Source organism: Carex rostrata, chromosome 15 (assembly GCF_964058835.1).
Source record: "Carex rostrata chromosome 15, lpCarRost1.2, whole genome shotgun sequence".
In the NCBI taxonomy this organism is placed as follows: domain Eukaryota; kingdom Viridiplantae; phylum Streptophyta; class Magnoliopsida; order Poales; family Cyperaceae; genus Carex; species Carex rostrata.
This window is the reverse complement of record NC_135932.1, coordinates 3738976-3766789: the sequence shown is the minus strand read 5'-3', so window position 1 is coordinate 3766789 and position 27814 is coordinate 3738976. Positions and strand designations below refer to the sequence as shown.

Below are 27814 nucleotides of genomic sequence, written 5' to 3'. Positions count from 1 at the left end.
TACAAAAACTGACATCCCGGGACCTACTTTTAAAATATCGTGGTTTCGGGGTTGCTGCGGGACCCGCAGTCTTCTCCAATGAGACTTCAAGTGTGAGCTCCTTCGTGGAAATTAGTGTCGCGCCATCACTTTTTAATCTATCTGAAAATTTTGCATGCACAGTATTTATCATTTATATTGTGCACCTTAATGCAAACTCTAAACTCCTGATTAGGAAAATAACTAAACTCTGAAGAACATATTCGTTCGGCTCATACACTTTTTTATGAACCCAGTTTTTCATGGTGTCAATATTTAACTAAGCCATCGCTCTTCGTCTCACCTTTCCTACTCTCAAAGCTCAGACCTCTACTCTTTTCCTCTAAGCTCCTCTCTACGCCATGCGCGCCTTTTGGAGAAAAGGTAGCAAATCAAAATCTAATCCGAAATCCAAATCAAACCCCAATTCAGCGTCAAGTAGTCCCAGGAAGAAACCATGGTTCTTCCCTGAATCTCCTTTGTCTAACAAGGTCGCTTCTACTTCGGATCTGACTCCGGTAGCATGCGCGCACCCGCTGCCACGCCCGGCTTCGTTGCCCGAATCAGTTAGTGTCTCGGGCGCGTCGAGTCTCAGTTCCGGAGGCTCGGGAGATGACGCACGTGAATTTGCAAATGACAGGTACATGATTCCATAACTTTTATAATTCTATTATTTTTTAATTTCTCTCTTTTTCTTCAGTTTTTTTTTTCTCTAATAATCTTACGAGTTCTGTGGTTGACTCAAAACCTTTGTTTGACTTGAGCAACTTTTAGAGTTCAATTCGGATCTTTTTCTCGAGAGAGAACGAAATGGTCCAATCGGAAAAAGGAGGTTTGTTTTAGGGAGATGCAGATGAAAAAATCTTAGGAATGTTTAATATAAGTCTTATTAGAGTTGAGGATAAATAGGTATTGCTTGTTTTTAATTAAACTATTATATTTGTAATTTCTAGCACTAAAATGACAAGACAAATCAGCTTACAGGAGAAGAAAAACTAAATACAGCTCTTTCTAATGTAAATCATGCAGGTTGGCACTTAATTGAAACCGTAAAAGCCTTATTTATGCTGCAATAGCACACAATCTAAATTTTATTTTATTTTCTTTTGAGGGAAGAATTTTGTTTAATTTTTTGGACTTATTTAATAATTAGGCACCAAGATGCAACAAACACGCAAAGGGAGAGAAAAGCCTTGTCCACTTCGCCGAGAATCCACCGTGTGCCAGAAGAGAAGAACAGGAGATACTCTGAAGCCTCCATTTCCCCGCGCACAAGCGATTTTGTGTGTCCCGGATCTGAGGTATCCACAAGCTATGGGGTCAATTTACGTAGCAGTCCCCTGCTGAGCCCACCTAACTCGAGACGGCACCAAAACTTCTCTCTGTCCCCTGTTCACCCAGTACGTTCATCAGGTAGTGGACAGATTGACGGGTTGCGGAGTCCACCTCACCCATTACCGCTCCCGCCTGGTTCATCCAACGGTTTCTGTTCTGGATCGAATAACTCGCAGTGGCTACAGGGTAAATTGTTGGGTAGGGGCACTTTTGGTCAGGTCTACCAGGGTTTCAACAGGTATCATTTTACTTGTTATTTTATTTATCTTTAAAATATTTATTTTAATAGTAAAATTAATGCTAAGAATGTTTTATATTTTTTTCAGAGAAGGTGGGCACATGTGTGCAATTAAAGAAGTACCAGTTGTCACTGATGATAATAATTCAAGAGAATGCCTTAGGCAACTCAATCAGGTAGGTCTTCTTACTTCTATTTTTTCTTTGGTAGATCAACCACGTTTGCCAATTGTGATTATTAATTGACGCTGAATCATTAACATATTCTCCATTTAAATTACAATTGGCAGGAGATATCTTTACTTAGTCAGCTCAAGCATCCAAACATCGTGCGATATTATGGCAGTGAGCTAGTAAGTCCCAATCTGGTCTAGTCTTTTTCTAATTTTCTCTTTTCTTATAACTTGTAGAAAGCATGGAACTCTTTTTTTATATTGAATTGTGGAAGTTTATGCTTAAGGATGTGTGAATTAATTATCTAATTTTTTGGTGGAACAGACGGATGACAGATTGTCAGTCTTTCTAGAGTACGTCTCAGGGGGGTCAATTCACAAATTGCTTCAAGAGTATGGGTCTTTCAAAGAACCTGTTATCAGAAACTACACCCGGCAAATACTTTCTGGCCTTGCGTTTTTGCATGGAAGAAACACAGTTCATAGGTACATCTCCTATCTATATTTATTTTCTTTTCGATAATTTGGCCTTTGAACTTGGTTCAAGATTAGGTCAGGTTTGGTTGGATGACTAGAGGTGCTGGGTTGAAACCAGGTCACTAAATTTGCAGTAGTTTGTGCTAAAGTTTAGAAACTGGTTGACTAGCATGCCTGACCAGCCAATTGGGTATATGGGGCCAGGTCAAGTCCATTACCTGTTGACCAGAGATGCTAAAGTCAGCCCCCACCTCGGGAAAGAAAGATGTCTGCCCGGGCTCTCAACTCTTGGCTAGAGTTGACTTGATAAATGACTCAGTCGAACTCTTTTGGCAAACATGCCTGACATGTTTACTTTTTTCTTGATTTTGGAGTGATCATATTTATTTGACTAAGTTGGTTCGTTCCTTTTTTGGCAGAGATATAAAAGGAGCAAATATACTTGTTGGCACCAACGGCGAAGTCAAGGTTGCTGATTTCGGCCTGGCTAAACATGTATGCCTTTTATCCCTTTATTGACATTAGAGGAACACCTTTTGTCCTTTTTCTTCCTGTTGACTTTTTCCTCTCTGTTTTTTTTTTTAATTTAGTTCTCTTTGACAAGTTCTAGCTTGGACTTTTGGTTTCATTAATCTAATTGTTGTTATTAAATTTATGTTGACAACCATGTCCTTTCACTTATGCAATTTTTTAGTTCGAGTATCATTCTTAGTGTTTACCCAGTAATATCCGATATGCAATGTGAGACTAAGTCCATGTCACTGCAATTTATTGTTGAACAGACATCATCTTATAATACGATAAGATCTTTGAAGGGCAGCCCTTATTGGATTGCTCCAGAGGTACTTGCTACTGTTCCTTTATGTAATATTTTCTCCCATTAATCACTTATTCCTTTTTAGGTTTTGAAAGTTGCAAATTATACTTTGTTTTATCAGGTAGTAATGAGTTCAAATGGATATAACCTTGCTGTTGACATATGGAGCCTTGGTTGCACGGTTATCGAAATGGCTACCTCAAAACCTCCTTGGAGCCAATACGAAGGGGTAAATTAGTAATTCACTAAATTCATTTTGTAAAACCAAAGTCATTATCTATTTGTCTAATATATTTTCTTATACTGTTTCTAATCTGACAGGTGGCAGCCTTATTTAAAATTGCAAATAGCAAGGATATACCTGATATTCCTGATCATTTATCTCCTGAAGGAAAGGATTTCCTGCGTGTGTGCTTGCGGCGGGACCCAGCAACTCGACCTACTGCAACTCATCTTTTGGAGCACCCTTTTGTGCTGGACCAATCACCGGTAAGAAATTTGAGCCCCAAGCACAGCACTTCTCCAGCAGCAGTCTCTCCAAAGGTATCACTCACTCTTTTGAGAAACAAGTGGAGTTATATAAATCATATGATTGCTGTTAATCTTTTCTGATGTTGAAATAACAAAAAAGTCGAGCTACTATAAGAAGAAATTTTGCAGAATAATTACCATGAAATGCGATGGATGCCCATTTCCTTATTTTTTTTTAATTATCAGTTAATCACAATATGTCATGTACTTTAGGAACTATCTGTTGATAAAATTATCTATGCAATGCAGTCAAGCAGAGAGTTCTACTCAAGGAGAAGTATTTCCCCTTTAAGAGATATAGACGTAAAAATCAGTGGAAGAGGCAAACCGGGATTCCCCTCCTTTTATTCGCCCAACAATCAGTATAACAATCAGACTAGGTATGTCCATCTTTACCCTTACAAAAGAATAATACAATGAATGTGTTTCAAATCAACTATAATGCATTGTTATTTCTGTGAATAACCAAATTGATTTAAAATGCCAGTACAATTAGAGGTGGAAGAACAAATTCAATATATAAACCAATTAGAGAACTAAACATTGAAATGACAGAAAAAAGGGACTAGAACAAACTCTCGTATAATGAGAGTTACTGATATTCAATTGGTACAGTACCAAATCCTACCGCAGCCATAATAAATTATTTATTTGTACTGACCTGTAATTTGACGTTATTTTTTCCTTATTTTTCTAGTGATACTAGCATGAGAGCAAACTTATCCCTACCCGTATCGCCTTGCTCCAGCCCCTTGAGGCAATCAAGAACTTCAAACACCAACTGCTTGCCTTCTCCCACTCACCCATGTTACACTCCATTTGTACCAGTCAACCACATCCCTCCAGTTAATCATTCTATCAGCCCAATGAGATCTCATGGCACAGCACCCGCAACAGATCCTTGGCATGAGATGGCGCATTTAAAGATCCAAAGCCCGTATGATTCCCCTAAGAGATTTTAGAAAGTTACTAGTTTTGTGAAAATTTTTGGCAGCTTATTTAAAAATGGGTCTGAATGGAATCCTGCAATGCATGGCACTTGGAATTGGAATGTGCATGCACACTTTTTTTTTGTACATTAGATAAAAAAGAGGACAAATTAGGTTTATGGAAAGTTAAAAAATACATTTTCTTCCTTTTTTATGGTTGCAGTTTAGTAAAGCAGTGTTGTATATCTTTTGAGAGGAGTCTGAGCACTAACTCCAATTACCCAATTAATTATTATTATTAGTATTAATTCGATAAGTTGCGCCTGAAATTTAAACTATTTATATGTCATTTCTGTATTTTATAGTAGTTATTTTCATCAGTGAGGTACCTCAATGCCATAGAAACGTGGTGCTTGCAATTTCATCTAGGTTCTATGTTCTTCAATTTTGCAGCGATGCCAGTCTGTTCCGGTACCAATGTTAAAACATATTGGTTGGAGTTCCTGGTTATAGCCTGCTTGGAGTTTAATTTATGCTGAATCCTTAACATTTTAGTTTCCAATGTGATTTGAATATGTTTGTACCATGCAATTACCTGCTTGAGAGGTGCTGCATGCCTACAGTACTGGTACGAAGTATAGCCTTCTGGTTCCTTCTTTGTAGGTCACCTCTTCTTTTGGAGACTTGAATAGGAATTAGCAAATGTTCTAACGGCGATGTGAATGTCAAGAATGCTAGTATACTTATGTCGTTTTATGTAATTTTTTTTAAACATATATTCAATTGTTAAAATATAAACTTGAAAGATCTAAACGATTGTTTTTTTTTTCAAAAAAAAAAAAAAAATAATAATAATAATAAGGCAGCCAGCATAGCTTCTATTTCATTGAATGAAACATAACCTGTTGCATCTCTCTTAAAAATAAAAATAAAATAAAAAAAAGGTAGCGCAGAAACCCCTGAATTTAGGGCTGTCAAAAAAGCTCGCGGCCCGCGGCTCGCCTCTAGCTCGTTCGGTAGTGGACCGAGCTGTTAACAAGCCAGCTCGACTCAGGCTCAGGCCAAAATAAACGAGCTGAGCCAGGGGTCAGCTCGGACCGGGCCAGCTCGGCTCGTTAAGCTACAGTGGATTTAGGATTTAGCCCCGTATAATTTTAAGTCCAGTCTCATTTTCAAAGGCGCAATTATGCAAAATTGATGTATTTTTTGTTTGAGAATAAATGATATGGACTTCAGTTGCTTGAAGATGTGCCTGCTGAACGATTTCTTAAATTTTTTGAATGAGCTTTCTTATTTTTATATTTTTGAATTTGTATCATAGCAGCCCAATAAAGCCTAGCGAGCCAGCTCGTCAGCTCGCGAGCTAGCTCGGGCTGGCTTGTCACAAGCGAGCCAGAGGTTTTCGGCTCGGATGACCTAAGTCCAGCTCGCTCGGTCCAAGCTCGGGCCAAAATAAACAAGCCAAGCTAAGGCCCAGCTCAGCCCGAGCCAGCTCGTTTACACCCCTACTGCCCTGATAGCTAGGCTCATTGGATCCACACTTATATCCCAATTTTTTTCACTTTATTAAAGTTTTTTCATTTAAAAATCATCTCTTCAGGATAGAGTGCACCGATAAACACCACTACAAAAATAATTACTTGGGCATTTTACAACTTATATCACTCAATAAAATACACACCAATTCAAAGCCGTTAGGGAAAGTAAAAGAAAAAATAAATTTACCACTTTTACTTTGAGGCTTCCTATTTTGTTAAGTACCTCAATATTTAGGCCCATTTAGATTTTTAAAACAGGCCCCTTGATCAACAATTTAACAAATCACTATACATGTATTTTTGATAAATATTAGAGATCACCGCATCCGAATTTATTTTTATTCTTAATCTTTCACCTCGGTTTTGATATATGGTCCCAACAAGTAAAAGAATTGATGCCATACCTCTATTTTGATTGATGTGGAGAGATCACTTGATAATTCTTGATTTTGACGATCTCAGCAATTTTTAAAATTAAAGCTTAAATTTTGAAATTTAATATTACACACATGATCACATATCATGTTTATTAAAAAAAAATAATAACGAGACCATATATCAAAATATAGTTATAGTATTAATGCTTTCACCTCTCATTCTTTACTCTCTTTTTTCTTTTCCGTTTGTGCGCACTCTCATAAGAGCGCTGAAATGACGACAATAGAATTATGCTTACTAAGAAAGTTTGATAAGTATAGTACACGGCTTACTCATAAAATTATTTTTTGAACATTTAATAATATATGTGTGTGTGTGTGTCAATTAGCTTCATTCTCTATATATATTTCCACCTCTAACAAAATATACATGTAATAATCCAAACACTTTTATACTCTTTTAAGTTCGTATTAAATAAACATATTTAATGGGGTATTATGATCAATCCGAACCAGTGTTCTAAATAGCACGCTATAGTATTTTTGGACCCTAAACGCTAAGCTATGGCATAATAACGCGCTATTTGAGCTACGGACACTATAGCAGTAATAGCGGTCCGCTATATCGCATAGTTTGTAGCGCAAATAGCGCCCGCTATGCAACATTTGTTGTTTTTTTTTTTTCAATTTATATGAGCTTTAAATAAAGGCTCAGATTGGATTTTAACCGTAATTTTTTTTTTACAATTGACGTACTAAGCTTTATATTAAACTATTAAATATTTAATGAGAGATCCATCAAACGAAATCAAAATAAGGAACCTACAACACACTATTCAGCATGAACTGTTTTTTCTTTCTTTCTTTTCAATTTATATGAATTTTAAATAAAGGCTTAGATTGAATATATTAAGATATTTCTTGAAGTAACAAAATGATACTTACTATACAGTAGTTTGAATATTTTGAATATGATAGTTAATTATGCCATGATGTCTAGGTTATTTTGAAATTTAAATAGAAAAAAAATATATTATGTCATGATGCTAAATATATTTTGAATAGAAAAATATTGATAGTTTATGATATTAGTATTACTATGGATATTTTGAGTCACAATTTGGACTTTGTATTGGTTCAATATGAATATTATAATTTTTTAATCAATTTGATATTATTTATTGTTTTATGAGACTTAGATAATGTTGATATTTAGTACAAATATATGATATAATTTTTATAAAAATAAGAAAACGCTATATAGCATAACTTTCGTTATAGCTTTTTTTGTATGCTTCCCACTATGACGAGATAAACGCTATTTAGGACCTTGATCCAAACGATTCAGATTAATTATCGATTATGCATATAAATAAATTTATTAGTATTGTGAATGTACATTGCATCGGGAATATATTATAAGATGACAAATTAAAAGGTTCCTTAAATAATATTTAAAAAACGAAAAGGAATTAGGACCAATCAGCAAGATAATATAATTTGCATGTAACGAGTACCGATTTTTTTATTTATATCCAAAAATTAAATTAAATTTCAAAAAATAACCGAACCGGATGTCAAATTTGAAATCTACCCAAACCGGTTAACCGTTAACCGGACCAAATTTCCGGTTAACGGTTAACCGGACCTTTTCAAAATGGTTCGGTTAACCATTAACCGGACCCAAACCATGGGTCCGGTTAACGGTTAACCGGATTCGTTGGTTCGCTGAACCGTTAACCGAACCGAACCCAATTTTTTTTTTTTTTTTTTTTTTTTTTTTTTTAAAACAGAAAATTTTAAATGCATATGTATATGTATTTTTTTATTTTATATGTATATGTATATGTGTATGTATATTTTTCTATAATTTTAAATTTCAGATTTGATTTACAAATTTTTTTTGTGTAAATTTGATAAATCTAAATACGAATTTTATTTTATATGTATATGTAGATTATATATAATATATAGTGTTTAGGGTTTAGGGTTAGTGTATATAGATTATATAGAATATTAATAAAATAAATATTCCGACAGAATATATATAGTTTCTGCAACATCCAATTATTAAGGTCTAAAATAATAATAATAATAATAATAAGGTCTAAAATTATTTATATGAAAATATATATAATAAATTTCTGCAACAGAAAATTAATTAGGCCGAAAATTATATATGAATTCATATAAAATCATAGAAAATACCAACATAATACAATTTGTGCAACATATATACACATATAGTTTTTTGTACATGCAATCCCATCTTATCCTATCATATAACATATAGTCAAGATCCAATACAACACATATAACACATAGTTCGGTCCTTCCCCTTTATTAGCCATGCAATCAACTTTTGGCCCATTTTGCCAAAACGCATGGCTGTCATTGAGGTTGGACCGAATTTTTGTTCATCTTAAGTTGTATTAGATCCAATATAGCAAAAATAGAGATGCGCATGTGAGGCCTCTTGGGAGGTTAAAGGTCTCCAACTTTTGCATCTCCCATAAATTTTAATAATAGAGAATAATTATGAATTGATTCAAGAATAATAATTCTCAAAATTTATACGAACCAAAGAATTAAATAAAATTAATAATTCTCCGATTAAAATTAGTAATTAATCCCAAAAAAAAATTTACTCTCGGATTAATCCAAAATTCGTCCAAAATGAATTTCTCAGTTTAAATTCGTCGTATAAGATCCGTAATCATGAACCATCAAAATGAATTTCTCAGTTTAAATTAGTAACTGTATATTTCAAAAAAAGTAAAAAAAAGTAAAAAAAAAGTAAAAAAAATTGGTAACTGTATATTATTTATGTATATGTATATGTATATGTATATGTGTATGTGTATGTGTATGTGTATGTGTATGTGTATGTGTATGTGTATGTGTATTTTTCTATAATTTTAAATTTCATATTTGATTTACAAAAATTTTTGGTGTAAATTTGATAAATCTAAATACGAATTTTCATGTATATTTTCAATAGAAAAAAAAATTGAAAATTTTCTGTTTTAAAAAAAAGTAAAAAAAAAGTAAAAAAAAAAAAAAAAAAAAAAAATGAGTTCGGTTAACGGTTCAGCGAACCAACGAATCCGGTTAACCGTTAACCGAACCCAAACCCTTGGTCCGCTAAACGGTTAACCGAACCAAGGGTTCGCTAAACGGTTAACCGAACCCTTGGTCCGCTAAACCGTTAACCGAACCTAGGGTCCGGTTAACCGTTTAGCGGTTTGGGTACTTTTAAAATTTGAAATGCGGTTCGGTTGATTTTTGAAATTCAATTTAATTTTTGGATAAAAATAAAAAAATCGGTAACGAGTACGTGCCTAATTAAATTTGAACTTTTACATCAAATAAACATCAAAATAGAATCAGAAAAAGATAGATTATTTGATTGAAGAACTGATATTCAATTTGAAATTTTATCTTTAAATTACAACCGTCAACGGATCAGAACATCTACAAGCTTAATATAAGAATGGAGATAAGAGACATATCTGGGGAAAAAAAAGCGGCATCATGTTATGAGAGGATTTATGAATTGTGAATTTGTGAGTCTATATATTTGGAAGTATACAATACCTCGTAACGTAGAAATTGAGTTTATAATTTGATGTGTGTAATAAGAATTCGAATCAATTTAAAAATATGCGAGATTATTCTAAAATACATGTCACTTTATAACTAAATGGTTCGAGTTGAAACTTAAATTAAAATTTTCTTTTTTCTTTTTATTAAAAATATGAATTCATGTAAGTGTATTTATGTGTGAAACTGAAAAAGAAAAAAAAATCTACTTGCATCTTTTTTTATAGCGATAAAGTAGCGAGAATAGTTCAAGTGGACTGGTCAAATTAATTATTCATTCTTAAAATAATTGATTAAAAATTGTTTGGGATAAATTAAAATTAGAGCACGGGACGAGTATATATAATATTTATTCTATTTTTCGCTGTTACGTAGTTTACAAGCTATTTATTTACCTTTAACATTGTTTGGGATAAATTAAAATTAGAACACTGGACGAGTATATATAATATTTATTATATTTTTCTCTCTTACAAAGTTAACAAGCTATTTATTTATCTTTAAAATTGTTTGGGATAAATTAAAAATAAAGGACTGGACGAGTATATATAATTTTTATTCTATTTTTCAGATTGGACGGTACAGATCTAAGTTCAAAATTGTGTGAACCTCAGGGAGAATTCTTTATTTATAGAAATTATTATTAATAATGAATGAAAATCAAAGGTGTATTTTTTTTTTTTTGATTGCCATGGATAAATTAGGAAAAAAAAATCGGATCCAAAGTGTGTTTTTTTTTCAGAAAGGATGGCTAGATTTTTTTTTTTTTTCGAATTCATCTATGATTCTATGCCATCGAAAAATTTAGATACTCTTGCTATTTCGCTTTATTATTTAATAATTTCTACGAATAAAAAATTCCCTACCTCAGTCAGTCCTCAGGTGATATAAATTCACTATTTATTTATCTTTCACATTTTATCATAATTTTATACAGAAGTAAGTGCCGCAGAGAATCTAATCCACCCAAGTCTATGCCTTTGCCTTGTGATTTGTGCGACTGATTCCATAAACACCGAACACGTTTCCTCTGCATTAACTCAAAAGGAAATCTTTTGAGTTAATGTATTTCAGCCGTCTGATTTTAAGCGAAACCAATCTGATCGTCTGATTTTAACACGGGAGATCTTTAATATTAGTGTGGATCTAGCCAACACTAATTTAAAAGCGATCGGATGGTTTATATGCATTAACTCAAAAGATTCCCTTTTGAGTTAATGCAGAGAATACTGTTCCATAAGAACACCGCACGTGACTCGAAACTGGATAGGATAATTTCATTGCCTGCACCTGTTCTTTGTGAAAGGTTGAAGATTTGATCAGATCACTGGGCCCCGCTCAGGGTTAGTGTACGAGAGTGCATATGCACGTAATGTAGGAGAGAGAGATAGGACTGGAGGGACAATTATGGCAAAACAGTTAATTCCCCACCGTCCAGGTGATAACTCGCAGATATGTTCAGAGAATCAGAGTATAATACATTTTACACTTCCACCCTCGTAAATGGTGTTAGTTAGATAATTTTAAAAGTACCCTTGCAATTTGTGTAATTATTGTTTCATTGGTTTACAAGTTACAACAAATGGTCTGATGATTCAAATATGTAAATAGTAATTTGAATTCCAAAGGTAAAATCATAGCTCATATTATATGTTATCATAGATATGTTTATTTTTAAATTAAGCTAATTAAGATACCATGGAATTTTTTTCTGAAAAAATTAACAAAATTAACCCTTTTTAAATTTCTTAAATTCAAATTAAAAAAAATATAAAATTTAATCTCTAAGCACATTTTAATATATTCATCATATTGAACGATTTGGATCGATTGTTTAGACTTTGAAAATATAAGTGGTAATTGAGTGTCACCAATTTGGGTGTGAGTTGATCCCTTTCAATATTTTTAAGTTTCTACATGACAAATATGACATTTTTTGTTTTCAATACTAATATTTTACAAATGCAAATTTATTTTAACCATGAGTTTTTGGTTCTTTGTAATCATAGTTTTCATAGCGAATTAATATTTAAGGAAAGATTCAATTACATCATTTTATATGGACATATTTTGACACTATATACTTATAAGTCATTTTTGCGATTTCAAAATTCAAACAGTCGATCTGAACCGTTCAACATGGTCTCCATATTAAAATGTGCTTGGAGACCAAATTTTACATTTTTTTTAGAATTTTTATATCATTTATTAACATATGTACATAATTATTATTTTTTGGACAATTATGGACCATTGAAAAATAACGATTTAAAAAAATTCTAAAAAACTATTAAACAATTTAGAAAAATGTAAAATTTGGTCTCCAAGTACATTTTAATATGGTATCATGTTGAATGGTTAGAATTAATTGTTTGAATTTTAAAATCATAAATATAACTTATAAATTTATAGTGTCAATATGTGTCGTCATAAAATAGTGTAATTGAATCCCACCTCTTAATTTTTTAGCTTCTATATAATCAGACGATAGTAATATTTTTATGTTTCTAAGGGACAAATATGACATTTTATTGTTTTTAAAAATAGAGCGAAAAAGTCGTAGTTGGACAATTTCTGCATTTCTAAGGGTAACGAGACAAATTTTCTTCTGTTCTCTCGCCTCTTCGCCAATCGCCATTGACAGACAGATCCAAGTAGAGAGGAGAGGAGCAACGGCGAGCTACTTCTCCTTCTCTGTGTTGCTAATCTATCTCTTGATCTGCTTCGCGTCGTGGGATGACGAGAAGGAGAAAAGTATCACTCGAAGCATGACGCATAATAAATCCCTCGATCAAGATTCTCTTTTCTCCGGCGGTGGCATCAGGTCTAGTTTCACCATCTTACTATTTTCCTTTATATTGAATATGATTGATTTTGAGCTCTATTTTAACGCTATGATGCTACCAAGCTACTTTCTTCCCCTTCCTGCAGTAAATTTCTAGAATTTTCTATAAAATGTGATAAGTTTCTTGTTCATTGAATCCATTTCGTTGCAAAGATTTATAATTTTCGACTGGAAATTCATGCTAATAGCAACCTGCTTACTAGAGGGTTTTACTCTTTTTTTTTTTTTTTTTTTTAATTCTGCAAAGTTAGACTAGCAAAAGGTAGAACCTTTGCATGTTAATTCAGAAGGATGTCCTCATAATCGCTCTGTATTAGGCTATTAGACCTGGCCAGCATGTTAATATCAGAGAAAATTTTCTCATGATGTCATTTTTCATTGATTATTTAAGCAGCTTTGTAAGTGGTGCGAAGAACGGCAATTTCAGTTATGGCTACTCATCTTATAAGGGGAAAAGAGCATCAATGGAAGACTTTTACCATACCTCCACTCGAGAAGTCAATGGTCAAATGGTTGCCTTCTTCGGTGTCTTTGATGGTACAAAACTCAATACTTGCTGTTTACCTCTTGGTCTAAGATTTCTGAACCATACTGGTACTGGAACCAGTCAGGCCTGGTATGGGTAAAAATACTAATAGAAAACAAATTTTGTGGGTTAGAATTTATTGTTATATTTAGTTATTTACTTTCCTCCTATCCGATTTTTACTGGTACCACTCAGGCCTGGTCCAATTTTTTCAGTACCAGTCAGGTCCTGTACAAGCCGTACATTCCTGTAAATACCTGCACCCCTGCTTGTTGTGTTCTTTTTATTTTTATTTTTTATATTTTTTTATTAGTCTGGATACTGGGAATATCATCATTTGCTGCCAAGCCCCTGTTGATGTGGCACCTATTGTGTGCATACTGGTACCTGCATGTCTGCCCCTGTTGAAATACCAGTGCTTATCATCATTTTCTGCTGAACTGTTACATGATCAATTGCGTACATTGCCAATATTAGTGTCTTTCTTTTTTCCTTCTCGTATGGTTATTTTTTATTTCTTTTTGGATTAAATTAATGGAAGCTCAATGAATCAGCATGACATGCACCTCATGTAATGTATAATTTATAGGTCATGGCGGGGCCCGCACTGCAGAATACCTGAAAGCTCACCTTTTCAACAATCTGATTGGCCACCCTGATTTCATCACCGACACCAGGACCGCTATTGGTCTGTGGTAATTCTTCTATTAGTTATAATTATTGTTATTTATTTTCAACAATCATTCAACATGCTATATTTCATAAAGTAAAACAATGCTTTGTTGTATAGAGTTACTTGCTTTTATCTCATATATTATTTTAATATTTTCATTTTGGTTGACAGTCCAGTCATTCAAGCAAACAGATGAGAACTATCTCTCAGATGCAAAAGGGAATCAGAAAGATGCTGGTTCCACTGCATCAACCGCTGTGCTGATAGGAGATCGGTTGTTTGTGGCCAATGTTGGTGACTCCAGAGCTGTGGCCTGTAAATCCGGATCAGGTCAGTTTCATTTCTTCTTTCATTTTTTTTTCCCCTTGAAAAAACAATATTCTCAAATTTTGAATTCTTTTTATTCAGCTGTGCCATTGTCAGTTGATCACAAACCAGATAGATCTGACGAGCGTCAGAGAATTGAGAAGGCTGGTGGCTTCATCATCTGGGCTGGTACTATCATAATAATTTTTACGTCTTTCATGTTTTGTATTTTCAATTACATCTTGACCCAAAATACTAAAACAATGCTGGTTATCATAAAAAAGGGACATGGCGAGTAGGTGGTGTTCTTGCAGTTTCTCGAGCTTTTGGAGATAAATTACTGAAGCCTTATGTGGTAGCTGATCCTGAAATTCAGGTATTTTATTTTAGTTAGTTTGCTTTAATAGAATTTTATTGATTTTTAATTAATATAGTTGTACATTGATAACCTTTTGTAATGTTACATGCATGCCCTTGATAGGAGGAAGATGTTGAAGGTGTTGAATTTCTAATTATTGCCAGTGATGGGCTCTGGAATGTTGTGAACAATAAGGTAAATTTCCGCAACTGCCCTCCTTCTAGTGATATTACTTTTGTGCTACTAAGTGTTAATTCTTCTCCTATTTTCTCAAAAAACAAAAAAATCATGGTTTATGCAGGATGCAGTGAACCTAGTACGGGGAATACCAGATGCCGAGGAAGCTTCAAGAAGGCTTGTAGAAGAAGCCTACGCTAGGGGAAGCAGTGATAATATTACTTGCCTAGTGGTTCGATTTGGTATTTCATGAAAATAATGGAGCAAATTTGTTTCCAACTCTAAACGAACCGGAGAACCTTTTTTTCAGATGGTTTTCCATTTCTAGCTAACAGGCCAACTTGTGTTGTAGTTTTCTTTTTCTTGTGAGGCGCTTGTTATGGGTTGTAATATTTGACATCAGAAACTATTTTATTTTAATTCGGGTTTCTTTCTTTCTTTTATTTCCTTTGTTTACCATGCTGCATGGAATGATCTTGCAAGGATGTTTTCTTCAGTTATAGACCTATGTAATTTGATAATTTATTTCCTATTTTCTTTTGGTTAAGAACTTTAAATGATTCATGTGTAAAATTTTGGCGAAAAAAAAAAGGTGGTGTCGAATTCTGAGTCTCAGTGTATTGACAGAATTAGGACTTCGAAGCTTCCACGAAGGATTTCAAAAAAAAAAAAAAAAGACAGAATTAGGACTCATTAAGCTTCTCTCCATTTAGTTACCAAATGGAGAAGAAACCTACTGAATAAACATAACTAAATCAAATGTTAATGAACTGTTGACGGTTAAAAATGCTAATTACTAATTAGGTCTATATATACTTGTTTAGCAATGAATGAGCTGAATCCATGATGTTTCCATGATATTTTGGATTTATGATTGTCTGGCATAACTGTTAATCAGATGTTGCCACCTTTTTCTCCGAAATTTTTAAATATACCATGGTTCAAAAAAAGATAAATCCAAACACCATTTTTTTGAAAATTTTCGAATTTTGACACGGCCGCATCTCGAGGAAGCGGCCACCTTATTTCGGGCCGCATCCCGAGGGAGCGGCCACCCTGTTTTCAGTTCAAAGTCACATGAGAAAAAAGCAAAAAAAAAAAAAAAAAAAAGCAAAAAAAAAAAAAAAAAATAAATAAATTGGGCCGCTGCCCCTAGATGCGGCCCGCAGAAAAGTGGCCGCATCTGGGCGATGCGGTCATGTCAAAATTAGAAAATTTTCAAAACCGGGGTGTTTGAGTTTATTTTTTTTGGGATGATGGTATATTTAAAAATTTCGGCCTTTTTCTTGTTGCATAAACATACAGCTTATTGGTTATGGCCACATAAAATCAGGATTATAATTATAACTTTGTAATTTGTTTGATTGGGTATAGTAGGGAGTCTTTTATACCCCCAAAAAAAAAATGGGTGAGAGAGAGGGAGAGAGAGAGAGAGAGAGAGAGGTATGTGGTCATCTACACAGTGAACACAGTCACGTAGTGTTTGGTAAACGGGTCGGGCATCACGGGTTTTTTTTTTTTCAAAAATCCTGCCCTGCCCATTTAATACCCGTGCCCGTCACGGGTTCGGGGGCAGGACAGTCCGGGTACGGGGGGCCGGACGGTCCGGTCCGGTTCGGGTTCGGATCCGGTTTTTTTTTTCTGTTTTGTTTTTCTTTTCTTTTTTTCTGTTTTTCTTATTTCTGTTTTTTTATTTCTGTTTTTTCTATTTCTGTTTTTTTTATTTCTATTTTTTTATTTCTGTTTTTTTATTTCTGTTTATCTTATATCTGTTTCTTATTTCTGTTTTTCTTATTTCTTATTTAAAAAACATAATTTAAAAAACAAAAATAAAAAACAGAAATAAAATAAACAGAAATAAAAAAAAACAAAAATAAGAAAACAGAAGTAAAAAACAGAAATAAAAAAAAAGAAATAAAATTCAGAAATAAGAAAACCAGAAATAAAAAAACAGAAATAAGAAAAATAGAAATAAAAAAACAGAATTTAAAAAACAAAAATAAAAAAACAAAAATAAAAAACATAAATAAGAAAAACAGAAATTGAAAAACAGTATTTAAAAAACATAAATGGGGAAAATTTGGGTTTAACTTTTGAATTTTAGACCAAAAGTAAAAAAAAAAAAAATCTGCCATGGGCTCACGGGCACGGACACACGGGTTCACGGGCGTCACGGGTACGGATTACGAGTACGGGGGTCTGGGTTCACACGGATATTTTTTCAAAAAACTGGGTCCGGCCCGTTTAATACCCGTGCCCATGTACCCGTGTACCCGTGCATACCCGTGGCACGGACACGGACGGACCGGTCCGGATTGGACCCCGGAGGCATTTACCAAACACTACAGTCACGTAACCTTCCAGGGTGGCAGGGTCTGTGGCGTAACTTAGCACCCGTCTACACAGGGAACCGTGTAATCTTCATCCTCTTTGAGGAGAGAGAAAGAAGATTGAAGAGAGAGGTAGAGAGAGGATGGGAATTATAGGGTTCTAAACTTTTGGATGGAGATTTCAGCGGATGTGAATTCGTCTACACAGTTATGATCTGTTGCTCTCACTGGATGTGTTAGATAATAGATTATTATTGTGTCCGTGCAACAGGTCTCACAGGATGTGTTAGATAATAAATTATTATTGTGTCTGTACATTATAACGGAGATATTATAAGAGAATAATAATTCTCATACAAAATAATATATTTTTATAAAAAAAAATATAAACTAAACTGCAAATATATTTTTTAAATGACATTTACACGTAAATAACATTTCTTAAATTATATATTAAATGACATATTTTTTTTAAAAAAATTTAACATATTTTTATAAAAAATCTTATATAAATTACATATTAAATGCCAAATAACATTTTTTAAATAATATAAAAATAGAAATAAATTAAGACATGACCAATTAATTATCAATCAATTCAAAAAATTCTTTAAATAACATTTGAAGAATAGAAAAAAAAATCAGAACCAATTAAAAAGATAATAGAATTTACATGTGGCAAGTACGTATCTAAATAAATTTAGATTTTTACACGTAAAAAAATAAAAATAAAGATATATAGAATCAAGATAGTTAATTAGATAACTGATATTTAATCTTTTAATTAAAATTGTTGGCGAATGACAAAACATTTACCTGTTTAATATAAGACGGAGATATACGCTGCAGTTCTGTTTTTTTTAAACTGTAAAAGAATGATCACAATTAATGGTTGGTTGGATATAGTGACATAGTGTATTAAGCTTTGCTTCTCATCTTTCGTCTCAAATTTTTAGGTCCAGATTGTCCGCTTTTTTATTAGTGGGCCCAAAAGTTAAGGCCCGGCTGGATCTTACTCGGTCCAAGTCGTCATTGAGGTGTTAATTTTGTAGTTTTTTTTTTCTTCCAAATTTTGATAGTTTTAATTGCACTCTTATTTAATTATTATATGAACACACACACACATATATATGAGGAGAGTTCAAATGCATCATCATTTTGGTGCTCCAATATGCTCCATGTTCTTTATCTTTATTTTCAAAGTTCGAACAATCGATCCGAACTGCTCAATATGATCTTCATAATAAAATATGCATGGAGACCAAATTTTATATTTTTTAGAATTTATTTACTATTTTTTTAGATAGGTACAATATGACTTTATCGGATGGCCCAAAATCTCCTTAAAAAAGTGATTTTGTATCTATCTTAAAAAATAGTAAATTTTTTTTTAAATATAAAATTTGGTTTCCATGCATATTTTATTATGAAGATCATGTTGAACGGTTTGGATCGACTGTTTGGACTTTGAAAATAAAGATAAATGATGTAGTCTATGTGAAGCATATTGGAGCATCAAAATGATGGTGCATTTGAACCCTCCTTATATATATAGAGAGAGAGAGAGAGTTGGGCTAAAATGGGCTATGGAGTAAAACAAGTTTTTACTCTATGGCACTATATTTTCATTTTGAAAATTCAAACAACCGATCCGAACGCTCAACACGATCTCCATATTTAAATGTGCTTGGAGACCAAATTTTACATTTTTTGGAATTTGTTTACTATTTATTAAGCCACTTTGAAAATTATTTTTTTCCGATGGTCCAGAAATTTTTACTGTTCACAGTAAAATAACAATTTTCAAAGTGGCTTAATAAATAGTAAAAAAAATTTAAAAATGTAAAATTTAATCTCCAAGCACATTTCAATATGGAGATCGTGTTGAGCGGTTCGAATCGGTTGTTTGGATTTTCAAAATGGAAATACGGCGTGGAGTACAAACGTGTTTTACTCCATGGCTCACCCCAAGTCAACCTCTATATATATATATATAGAGAGAGAGAGAGAGAGTGGCGAATATCAAAACGTTTGCACCACGCCTCCTGTGCAACCAAGTCGTTTTCCGACTTTTAAAGACCAAATGATCGATCCAAACCATTAGATGTGATCTCCATATTAAAATGTGCCTGGAGACCAAATTTTACATTTTTTGAAATTTTTTTTATTATTTATTAAGCCACTTTGAAAATCACTGATCCAACGGTAGCTTCTGATTTTACTGTTTGGTTAAGTCACTGTTGGATTAGCGATTTTCAAAGTGACTTAATAAATAGTAAAAAAAATCCAAAAAATGTAAAATTTGGTCTTCAAGCACATTTTAATATGAAGATCACATCTAATGATTTGGATCGATCATTTGGACTTTAAAAGTCGAAAAACAACTTGGTTGCATGGGAGACGTGGTGCAAACATTTTAATATTAGCCACACTCTCTATATATATATTGTATGCATAAGCTGCATGTGATTATTTAAACAAATATACATTGATCGTTTATTTAAAATAATTAGTGCACAAGCACGTAAATGTAATATTTGATATTTCATTTTGTGTTAATACTATCTTAAACAATATACATAATGAATTTACTAAAAAAAGTATATAGTGTTTCGAAATATGTACATAAATATATGTAGTGAATTTTTTATCATTCCCATCTACAAGGAAACTATCAGGCTAGCTAGTGCTACAGCCTAGCTAGACACACACGTACGTGTAATGGATTACGTAAATTAAAGTACAATTAGATCTGAATCGTCAGTTTTAACTTAATAGAAATTTCAAAATGGATACTCTATATGACTATATCTACATAGGCATCGAATTCCAATAGCTCGCCAGCACTGCCTAGAACAGTTGGATAAACATAGATTTGAGTCGTGTGACTGTGTTGTGTGATTGCCTAAGAGCTTTAATAATAATAAAAAAAAAAAAAAAAAGAATTCCAATCGCTTGGAGGATACGGATTCTTACATACACCGCTAGACCATTAATTTGGGAACTCAAAAAAGTCAAAAGATCAGATTATTAAGAAAACTAATACATGATTGTACGACAGTAGAAGAAATTACGTACATAAAAATATAAAGAATCATAGCCATAGCAATGTTGTAGGTTTTGTAAGGAAATCATTGAGGACCTCTCTACATTTCCATCTAAATTTCATTCAAGACATGATGGGATCTAAAGGAACCGCAGCATTAAAATTCCTACTATTTCGTTGCAATTTCATCATTATCATACCAGCTTTGTAGATTTGAATTTATAAATTACCAAAATAAAGCGGCATTCTAGACCATGTTTCATATCAAATGTTTTTTTTTTGTCTATTACTGTTTATTATTCAAAAGTACGAATTCAGCCATTCAGATAATTAATGATGTTGAAAGTATGCATTTGGATAATTGGATTACAAACTAGAATCTGATATTTGCTGCTTTTATTCTCTTTTAAAAATGCAGACATACAAAAACTTCTTAGGTACATTTTGCATATAATTTTCTCATTTAGTGTTTAATTGTGGTAATTGAAACTACTTGTACACATGATTTTGACATAATTCATAATTTAATTATTTTTTTTTTCTGTAGTTAGATTCTGTAGGCAAGAACTAGTTTTTTTTTTTTTTTTAAATCATGAGTTAGAGTTTAAGTCAGCCAATACACTTTCAAACTCATATGTATATTATAGAATAGGGAGAATTTCATGTATCCCCTCAAAAACTTTGAAATTACATATTTTTCCCTCTAAAATTCATAATATCATATTTACCCTTCTAAATTTCAAAAACTCACAAATTTACCTAATTAACGAAAAACTGAATTTATTTATATTTAATATTCTATAAAATATAATTAATTATTCCTTCCCCTTCTTCCAATACTGGATTGCTCCCTTCCCACCATTACATCTACCTCTTTTACTCCTTCGTCTTTGCGCAATCCACACAACCCTTCTTTCAAATTCTAAGCACGTTGCTTTCCTGCACACAAGTTGCCTCTAACACAGCGGAGGTGTTAGAGTCGAGAGGGAGGAGGGAGGTGGAGAGAGCATTGGACTGATGGGGACGTCGGAGGTATAGCAGAAAGCGACAGAAGAATAGTGGGAGGGAGAAGAGCATGAAGGAGCGGACGTAGCAGGAGTGGCCAAGAAAGTCGCCGTAGTTGTCAGAGGGAAGGAGAGAGGCAGGAGAGTAGTGGGCGAGTCTATTGATGCATCATATGCATGTTGCCCATGGCGTTAAATTGAATTGATTATTTGGTGTGTGTTTGACAGGAGAGGATATGAAACTATAGAAAAGCAAACAAAGGAAGAGCAAGGAGAAAGAGACAAGGAGAGTTGAATGGAATTGGGAATGCAATGGGTAAAATATGTGTAGCTTTTTTGGTGTAAATGTTGACTACTCAAACTCACTGGAACAAGGAAGAAGGGGAAGGGTATATCACTAATTATGTTTTATAGAATATTAAATACAATTAAATTTAGTTTTTAGTTAATTGGGTAAATTTGTGAGTTTTGAAAATTTAGAAGGGTAAATATGATATTATGAATTTTAGAGGAGAAAATACATAATTTCGAAGTTTTTGAGGGGGATACATGAAATTTCTTCTATAGAATATTTCTCCACTTTATGAGTTTTGAGCTCATAACTAGAGCCATGTGCCTCTGTCAATAGATCAAAGACAAATTTTTTGATACAATGGTAAAGACATGAAATCTGAATGAGAAATATTCTTCGTTGTTATAACAATGATATGAAATGGAGTCTTGACTTACATCTTTCTTTAAAAAAAACACACACATTCTACATGCTTATCTTTAACTGAGATCACAGGTGGTGTGACATACATCAGACTTTTAATTATATGCGTCAATTAATTATTCAGTGCGACATGTTCAAAACTTTGAAAATCCGAATTTGTAAATTGAATTTTAAAATGCATGACTGGTTGGTTAGCTTATACGCCATCAATATATCACACTCTCAACAAGGTGGTCTTGGTCTTAAATTTGAATTTTCAATTAATCAATTAATTTGGTCTAGAAATAGATATTAAAGGTTGTTCAAAGGTGTGGCCGTATGAACAAATCCAAAATAATTAGACCAATTATTTTCTCTACTAAAAAGTAAAAGTCTTTGATCCCCTATAATTCTTTGTTCTAGCTAATTTTAGAAGTATTTCCGGCCCCACCACCTTTACCCTTGAATTTAATCTTTATTAATTTTTTCACTTTTTTTATTCATATTCCACATTTTTCTTGGAAAAGATCTTTTTTTTTTCTTTTCTGTACAACTTCAAATTTATATAGGATTCATTCTTAACACGAATAATCTTTATGGTCATGTTTGGTTGTGGAGTAAAGTTAAACCAGATTAAATTTCTTATTCCAAGCTAAACCGGAGTAAATTAATCATGTTTGGTGGAGTAAGCTAAACCACCTCTCTAGATGGTGTAAGTTACTCCGGTTTAGCTCAAATCTTACTCCATCTTAAACCGCCTATGTTATACCTCGTTTGGCTCCTAAGCGTGGAGTAAGGGGTTTACTTCACCTCTTTCTCCACAACCAAACATGGCCTATAGGATTCACACTTAATTAGAACATGATTTCTGCAGTACTGGTGAGACTTAATTTTCACAAGCCTCTTATTCTTTATGCAACTCAAATAATACATAATAACTACTTTTATATATTCACTTGATATATTTAAAGTATTACTTCATATGTCTAGATTTTTTTAATATCAACAAGTAGACTTTCTAATTTCCCCTAAGTAGGTTTTCTAAGACATGTCTCTACATTTTTATTTTGATAAAATTTGTGAAAACGAAACTATAAGTTACCTTGCTCCAATTTTAAAATGCATGCATGTATAGTTGCATTTGAGATATTAGAAAGGTAAAAATATGTCTAGTGGCACTAGTAAGTGGTGGCATAATGTGGAACCATAATATTGGCAAGTTATTGGGAATTCTTGACCAGAATAGTCCTAGGAACAATGTCAGAAAATATAAAAAAAGTTGAAGAGAAATTTAAAGAAAAAAATAAGAATTAATCTCACTATGCAGTTTATATTTTTAAACTATTATATTTAAAAACTAGCACCAAATTAAACTAAAATTTGGTAAATCTTTGGCGGGTCGTTTCCGGAAATCAACATTCGATTATCTAATTACATGGTATTTCAATAGGAATAAATCTAGTATTTTAGAATTGAGAGCAACTCATGTTCCTCCTGTAGCAAATTTAATGCACCATATAATTTTGTACATAGTTCACATACAGGTTTAACCCCAAATGACAGAACAGATATGAATTTAAGTTTGAGAACTTTAAATAAACTGAATCAACCTATAAGAGTTATTTGGCAGCCATTCATTTGCTCTGTTAAGCCAGAATGAACTTATGGGCTAAGCATGTTTCATTTTATGAATACATTTTAAAGAAAGAGGAGGGTTTAAATGCTTTTATATTTTGTGTTTTCTTCAAGCCTTTATTTTTTAATTTTCTAATTATAAAAAATCTAAATTTTATATGTCAAAAATAGAACAGTTAGATGTGATTTATATTATTTTCTCTATATGCACATAAAAGTTTATCACTTTTAGATTTTATTTATATATGAATCAATAAGTTGAAAATTCAACATCAAGAAATTATCGATGTCAGTGCATTTTCACAAACTCTTAATATCATTTTATTATGACCAACTGACTTCTCCTACAAAATATCCAGTAAAAGCATCACAATAAAAGCCATTGGTACCTTAATTTTCCAAAACTAAAAGCTTTACCAGAGATCAATTTCCTATGGTATCCTAGCTTAATTATAGCTAATTAACACACTAAGGCTTTTAATCACATCCCCTATATTTCAACCTTAATAATTTGAGCAAATTTATTGCAATTGTTTTAGCTCTTGCACTACTTTGGCTTTGAATCAGAAGCAAAAGTTGTGTCACTACACCGGCACTGATTGCTTCGTCATAAGCCCATTCTAAATTGCAACACATTTTTTGAAGCATTGATACTGCATATTCACCTCCTTCGTTCTCCGACGACACCTCGAAAATGTGTTTCACAAGAACTCCAATCAAATTATTAATCTTTGCAAAGTTGTTTTTCTCAATTTCAGGTCCTAAAAGGCATTCCAATGTTTCCAATGCCTTTGAAGAAGCACTCTTCTTAGTTGAATTTCTTGATAGATAATTTATCAGACCATGCACCACACCTTGATTTATTGCATTTTGCCTATTAGCCTCTAGAGAACATAACCCGTTTATTGCCTGTACACAAGCATCGGATGCTAGTTCATGTTCATCAGCATTGTTGCGAAGGATAATAACCAATGATCGCATGACATGTGGCGATTGACCAATGATTACGGCTACCTCTTGAGTTGGTTCTGACAAGGCAATTGTTTTTAACAAGTAACACAAGCTTGTTTTGATTTTTGCATTCCCTTGGCTTAGCAAATATAACAATGAGGTCAATTTGAGGTCGTTTGTGAGAATTTTGTTGAGAGAATCCAAATCGCTCGATGGCGAAAGCATTTGAACACAATCAAGAGATAATTCTAACAACTCAAGATTGGAAATTGTTAAATTCATTGGAGATTGAAATATTAGTTCTAGCAACAAAGGAAAGAACCCTAATTGAATCAAGCAAGCCTGATTCACATCTGATTCAATCGATAAACCTCTGACCTTTTTTAACATATCAACCTTCAAATCTGCCTCAAAATTCTCTGATTCAAGGATGCATTTAATTGTGGTGATAGACGTTTCCATGTCAGTAGTTGGGCTCGGTTTAGAATCCGATGGCTTCACTCGGGGGTTCATGTCAGGATTTGTTATGAGCCACTGTTCAATCAAATGCCGGAGATTGTGGTTCGGCACAAAACTCGTATCGTATAACAGTTGCATTGTGACAGGACATGTCCTGTTTCCGGCCTGAAACCATTTTTCGATGCTGTGCCGGTCATACGTCTGACCGGTGCACAATGTGACCGGGTCAGTGAAGAGGTCTAGGCTAATTGGGCACCTAAAGAGATGAGGAATGCTCATTTAATCTTCAAAGGTTATACATATAGAGAGAAGGGGAGAGATGAATGGAAGACTGCTTGATAGTTTGATACAGAGAGAGAGATTACACTTCAAATAAGACACGTCATTGGATGGCAAGACAGTGCAAGGATGATTGTCACAAAGAAGAATAGAGAGAGATGGAGACAGAGAGAGGAGACGAGTGTAAAAAGGGTGATCTGTCAAATAAAAAGAAGGTGTGCTTTCAGTTACTAATTCTGTTTTATTTTTTCATTTATTTTGTGTACTTTAAGAATTTTTATTTATAAAAAAATATAATAAAATAATATAGGATAATAGATAGATTGTATAAAAATGTTGATTTTATGAAGACACTGAAAATATTTTTCAGTACCTTTAGATAATTTTAAAGGAACCGAAAAAAAGTTGGTTTCTTTAAAATCTAGCGTATATCATCTACATAAATGCCATATAAAATCGTCTAAAGGAACCGAAATTATTTTTCAATTTCGTCTATGAGATCAAAATCTCAATACAATCTATCTATTACTCTATATTATTTTCAAATAATTTTTATGAATAAAAAATTATGTGCTTTGCCTTTGAACTTTCATTAAAAAAAAAAAGTTAAATTGTTTTTTTATTTTTATTTTGTGTTGTACTTTGTTTAAGTTTCTACAGTTTTTAGGGAGGTGCAGTCAAAAAAGAGTAATTGCTCAGATATCTAGAGGCGTTTTTCAGTTGAAAAAAGAAAATTTCGTGATAGGAAAAAACAAAAAGAAAAAGTTTAATTGCTTATGATTTTGAACTATCAAACAAAAGAGTGTTCGTGGGTAACTGAACCAGACAAAAAAAGTTAAAAATTAAAAATGTACCTTTGACCGCTGCATTGTCCCAGGGCTTTTGTAGACAGAGATTTTCAACTAGAGAATAGGAAAAGAAAAATAAGCTGTCAATTTTCTAGAAGACTATAACACATGTTACACATCATGTGTTAGATTTTTATAATGCACAAAATCAAATGTAAACTCTATATATATTTTTTTATTAAATATAAACTATATACAATTTAAATATGTGAAAGGTTTATATTTATTTGATGAAAAATAGAAAATAAGCAAATAGCATTATATTTTGTAATATGTAATTTTGTATTCTTCAAGGAAATCGTTAGTTGGTAATCGTGGGTTGACCTTTAAATTTTTTTTTTGAAAACATGATGTGCTCTAATTGATGCACGACTGAGAGGCAAAAATGCACCGAATGACTTTACCACATGCAATTTAAAAACTAAATTTAAAAACCGATTAGTGATTTTTAATAGAAAAACCAAAGAATATATTTTTTTATCATGCAATAGTAAAAATTAAATTATTTGTAATTCGATAATTCAACAATTTATTTTTTATCAATTTCATAATGTTTCCAATTCTTCAATTTCAATTCCGCTGACATAATAAAAACCTTTTATTTTTAGAATTTGCAAAGATGCTCATAGCACTTGCAAAATAAGTGTAACATCTTATTTGACACTTTTGGAAAAATTGCTAATTTAACAAGATTGGTATATTAACAATTCCTTTATTTATAATTAAAATTGTATATATATTATTAGTATATATCATTTCTTTGTAAGTGGGATGGAGATGTTCTTGGACTTAATTAGAGATAAGGAGGTGTTAAACTTGATGAGAGTAAATAGGAGGTAGGGATAGAGAGAGGGAGAGAGGAAAATGAGGGGCCCACAAAGGTATTTTGCTAATTATTTTAAAGGGATATTTTATTTGAAAATTTTAGAAAGTAGGACAATTTGTAAAATTTCCCTGTTAGTACTGTTAGTACTCGTGAGAGATAATTGCTATAGCCAAAAAAGAAAGAAAAATCATTTTTTTACAGCCGTAAAACTTGGGGAGTTTTTGGAAGAAAATAAAAAAGCTACACCACCAATGAAAAATTAAACTTGTCAGTGTGTATTTGGCAAATAGTAATAATTTAAGTAATTTAAGATGTTTTAATGCATCAAACGAAGGTGTATTGAACTTTAAAATGAAATAAAGTTAATACACCTCATTATAGTTGAAGCATAAAAAAATTTGCCATTTTATTTTATTATTACTACTACGGTTACTAACATAATACGTGTGCATTGACAAATCTTTAACGTATTTTATTGTTATTGCTACGGTTACTAGCATAATACGTGCGCATTGACAAATCTTTAACGTATTTTATCGTTACTACTACGGTTACTAGCATAATACGTGTGTATTTGGCAAATCTTGAACGTTTTTTTTATCGTTAATACTACGGTTACTAACATAATACGTGAAGAAAATTTAGTCTCTTTATTCAATTTTACTCAATTTACTTAATTCACTAGTATCAAACATAAGTACTTTAAAATAATTTAATATCTAGTCCGCTTGCTAAATATAATGTCAGCAATTAACAAACCTGCTAAACAAAAGAGCAATGAAAAGAAGAGCTCTGGTATCTCGAATTTTCCATGAGGTACTA

The 27814-nt window shown here is 32.6% G+C and overlaps 3 protein-coding genes across 4 annotated transcripts; 2 read left to right on the top strand and 1 right to left on the bottom strand.

Moving 5' to 3' along the window:
- The first annotated feature begins 111 nt into the window (after positions 1–111).
- On the top strand, positions 112–4827 carry LOC144565986 (mitogen-activated protein kinase kinase kinase 3-like). 2 transcript variants are annotated; one of them, XM_078315846.1, is made up of 11 exons: positions 112–658; positions 1172–1591; positions 1680–1767; positions 1881–1943; positions 2089–2249; positions 2660–2735; positions 3023–3082; positions 3179–3286; positions 3379–3600; positions 3838–3968; positions 4286–4827. In XM_078315846.1, exons 1-11 carry the CDS (start codon positions 381–383, stop codon positions 4548–4550), a joined length of 1872 nt encoding a protein of 623 aa, XP_078171972.1. In that variant the 5' UTR covers positions 112–380; the 3' UTR covers positions 4551–4827. The 2 variants fall into 2 exon arrangements, with proteins under 2 accessions (XP_078171972.1, XP_078171973.1); XM_078315847.1 differs by having other exon boundaries at positions 311–658; positions 3379–3546.
- A 7743-nt stretch (positions 4828–12570) lies between these two features.
- Positions 12571–15441, top strand: LOC144566282 (putative protein phosphatase 2C 11). Its single transcript, XM_078316273.1, has 8 exons — positions 12571–12859; positions 13275–13417; positions 13996–14094; positions 14251–14409; positions 14488–14574; positions 14670–14761; positions 14867–14938; positions 15045–15441. The coding sequence occupies exons 1-8, from the start codon at positions 12804–12806 to the stop codon at positions 15171–15173; spliced, it is 837 nt and encodes a 278-aa protein (XP_078172399.1). The 5' UTR covers positions 12571–12803; the 3' UTR covers positions 15174–15441.
- An 8624-nt stretch (positions 15442–24065) lies between these two features.
- On the bottom strand, positions 24066–25481 carry LOC144566850 (U-box domain-containing protein 25-like). Its single transcript, XM_078316885.1, has one exon. It carries the CDS (start codon positions 25316–25318, stop codon positions 24107–24109), a length of 1212 nt encoding a protein of 403 aa, XP_078173011.1. The 5' UTR covers positions 25319–25481; the 3' UTR covers positions 24066–24106.
- Between the last annotated feature and the right edge of the window lie 2333 nt (positions 25482–27814).

Coding starts and splice junctions, on each gene's coding strand:
- LOC144565986 (XM_078315846.1), top strand. CDS start 381: ATGCGCGCCTTTTGGAGAAAAGGTAGCAAATCAAAATCTAATCCGAAA. Junction 2,736..3,022: donor ATTTCGGCCTGGCTAAACAT/GTATGCCTTTTA, acceptor ATTGTTGAACAG/ACATCATCTTATAATACGAT. Junction 3,287..3,378: donor CTTGGAGCCAATACGAAGGG/GTAAATTAGTAA, acceptor CTAATCTGACAG/GTGGCAGCCTTATTTAAAAT.
- LOC144566850 (XM_078316885.1), bottom strand. CDS start 25,318: ATGAGCATTCCTCATCTCTTTAGGTGCCCAATTAGCCTAGACCTCTTC.
- LOC144566282 (XM_078316273.1), top strand. CDS start 12,804: ATGACGCATAATAAATCCCTCGATCAAGATTCTCTTTTCTCCGGCGGT. Junction 14,095..14,250: donor CGACACCAGGACCGCTATTG/GTCTGTGGTAAT, acceptor TTTGGTTGACAG/TCCAGTCATTCAAGCAAACA. Junction 14,762..14,866: donor TAGCTGATCCTGAAATTCAG/GTATTTTATTTT, acceptor TGCCCTTGATAG/GAGGAAGATGTTGAAGGTGT.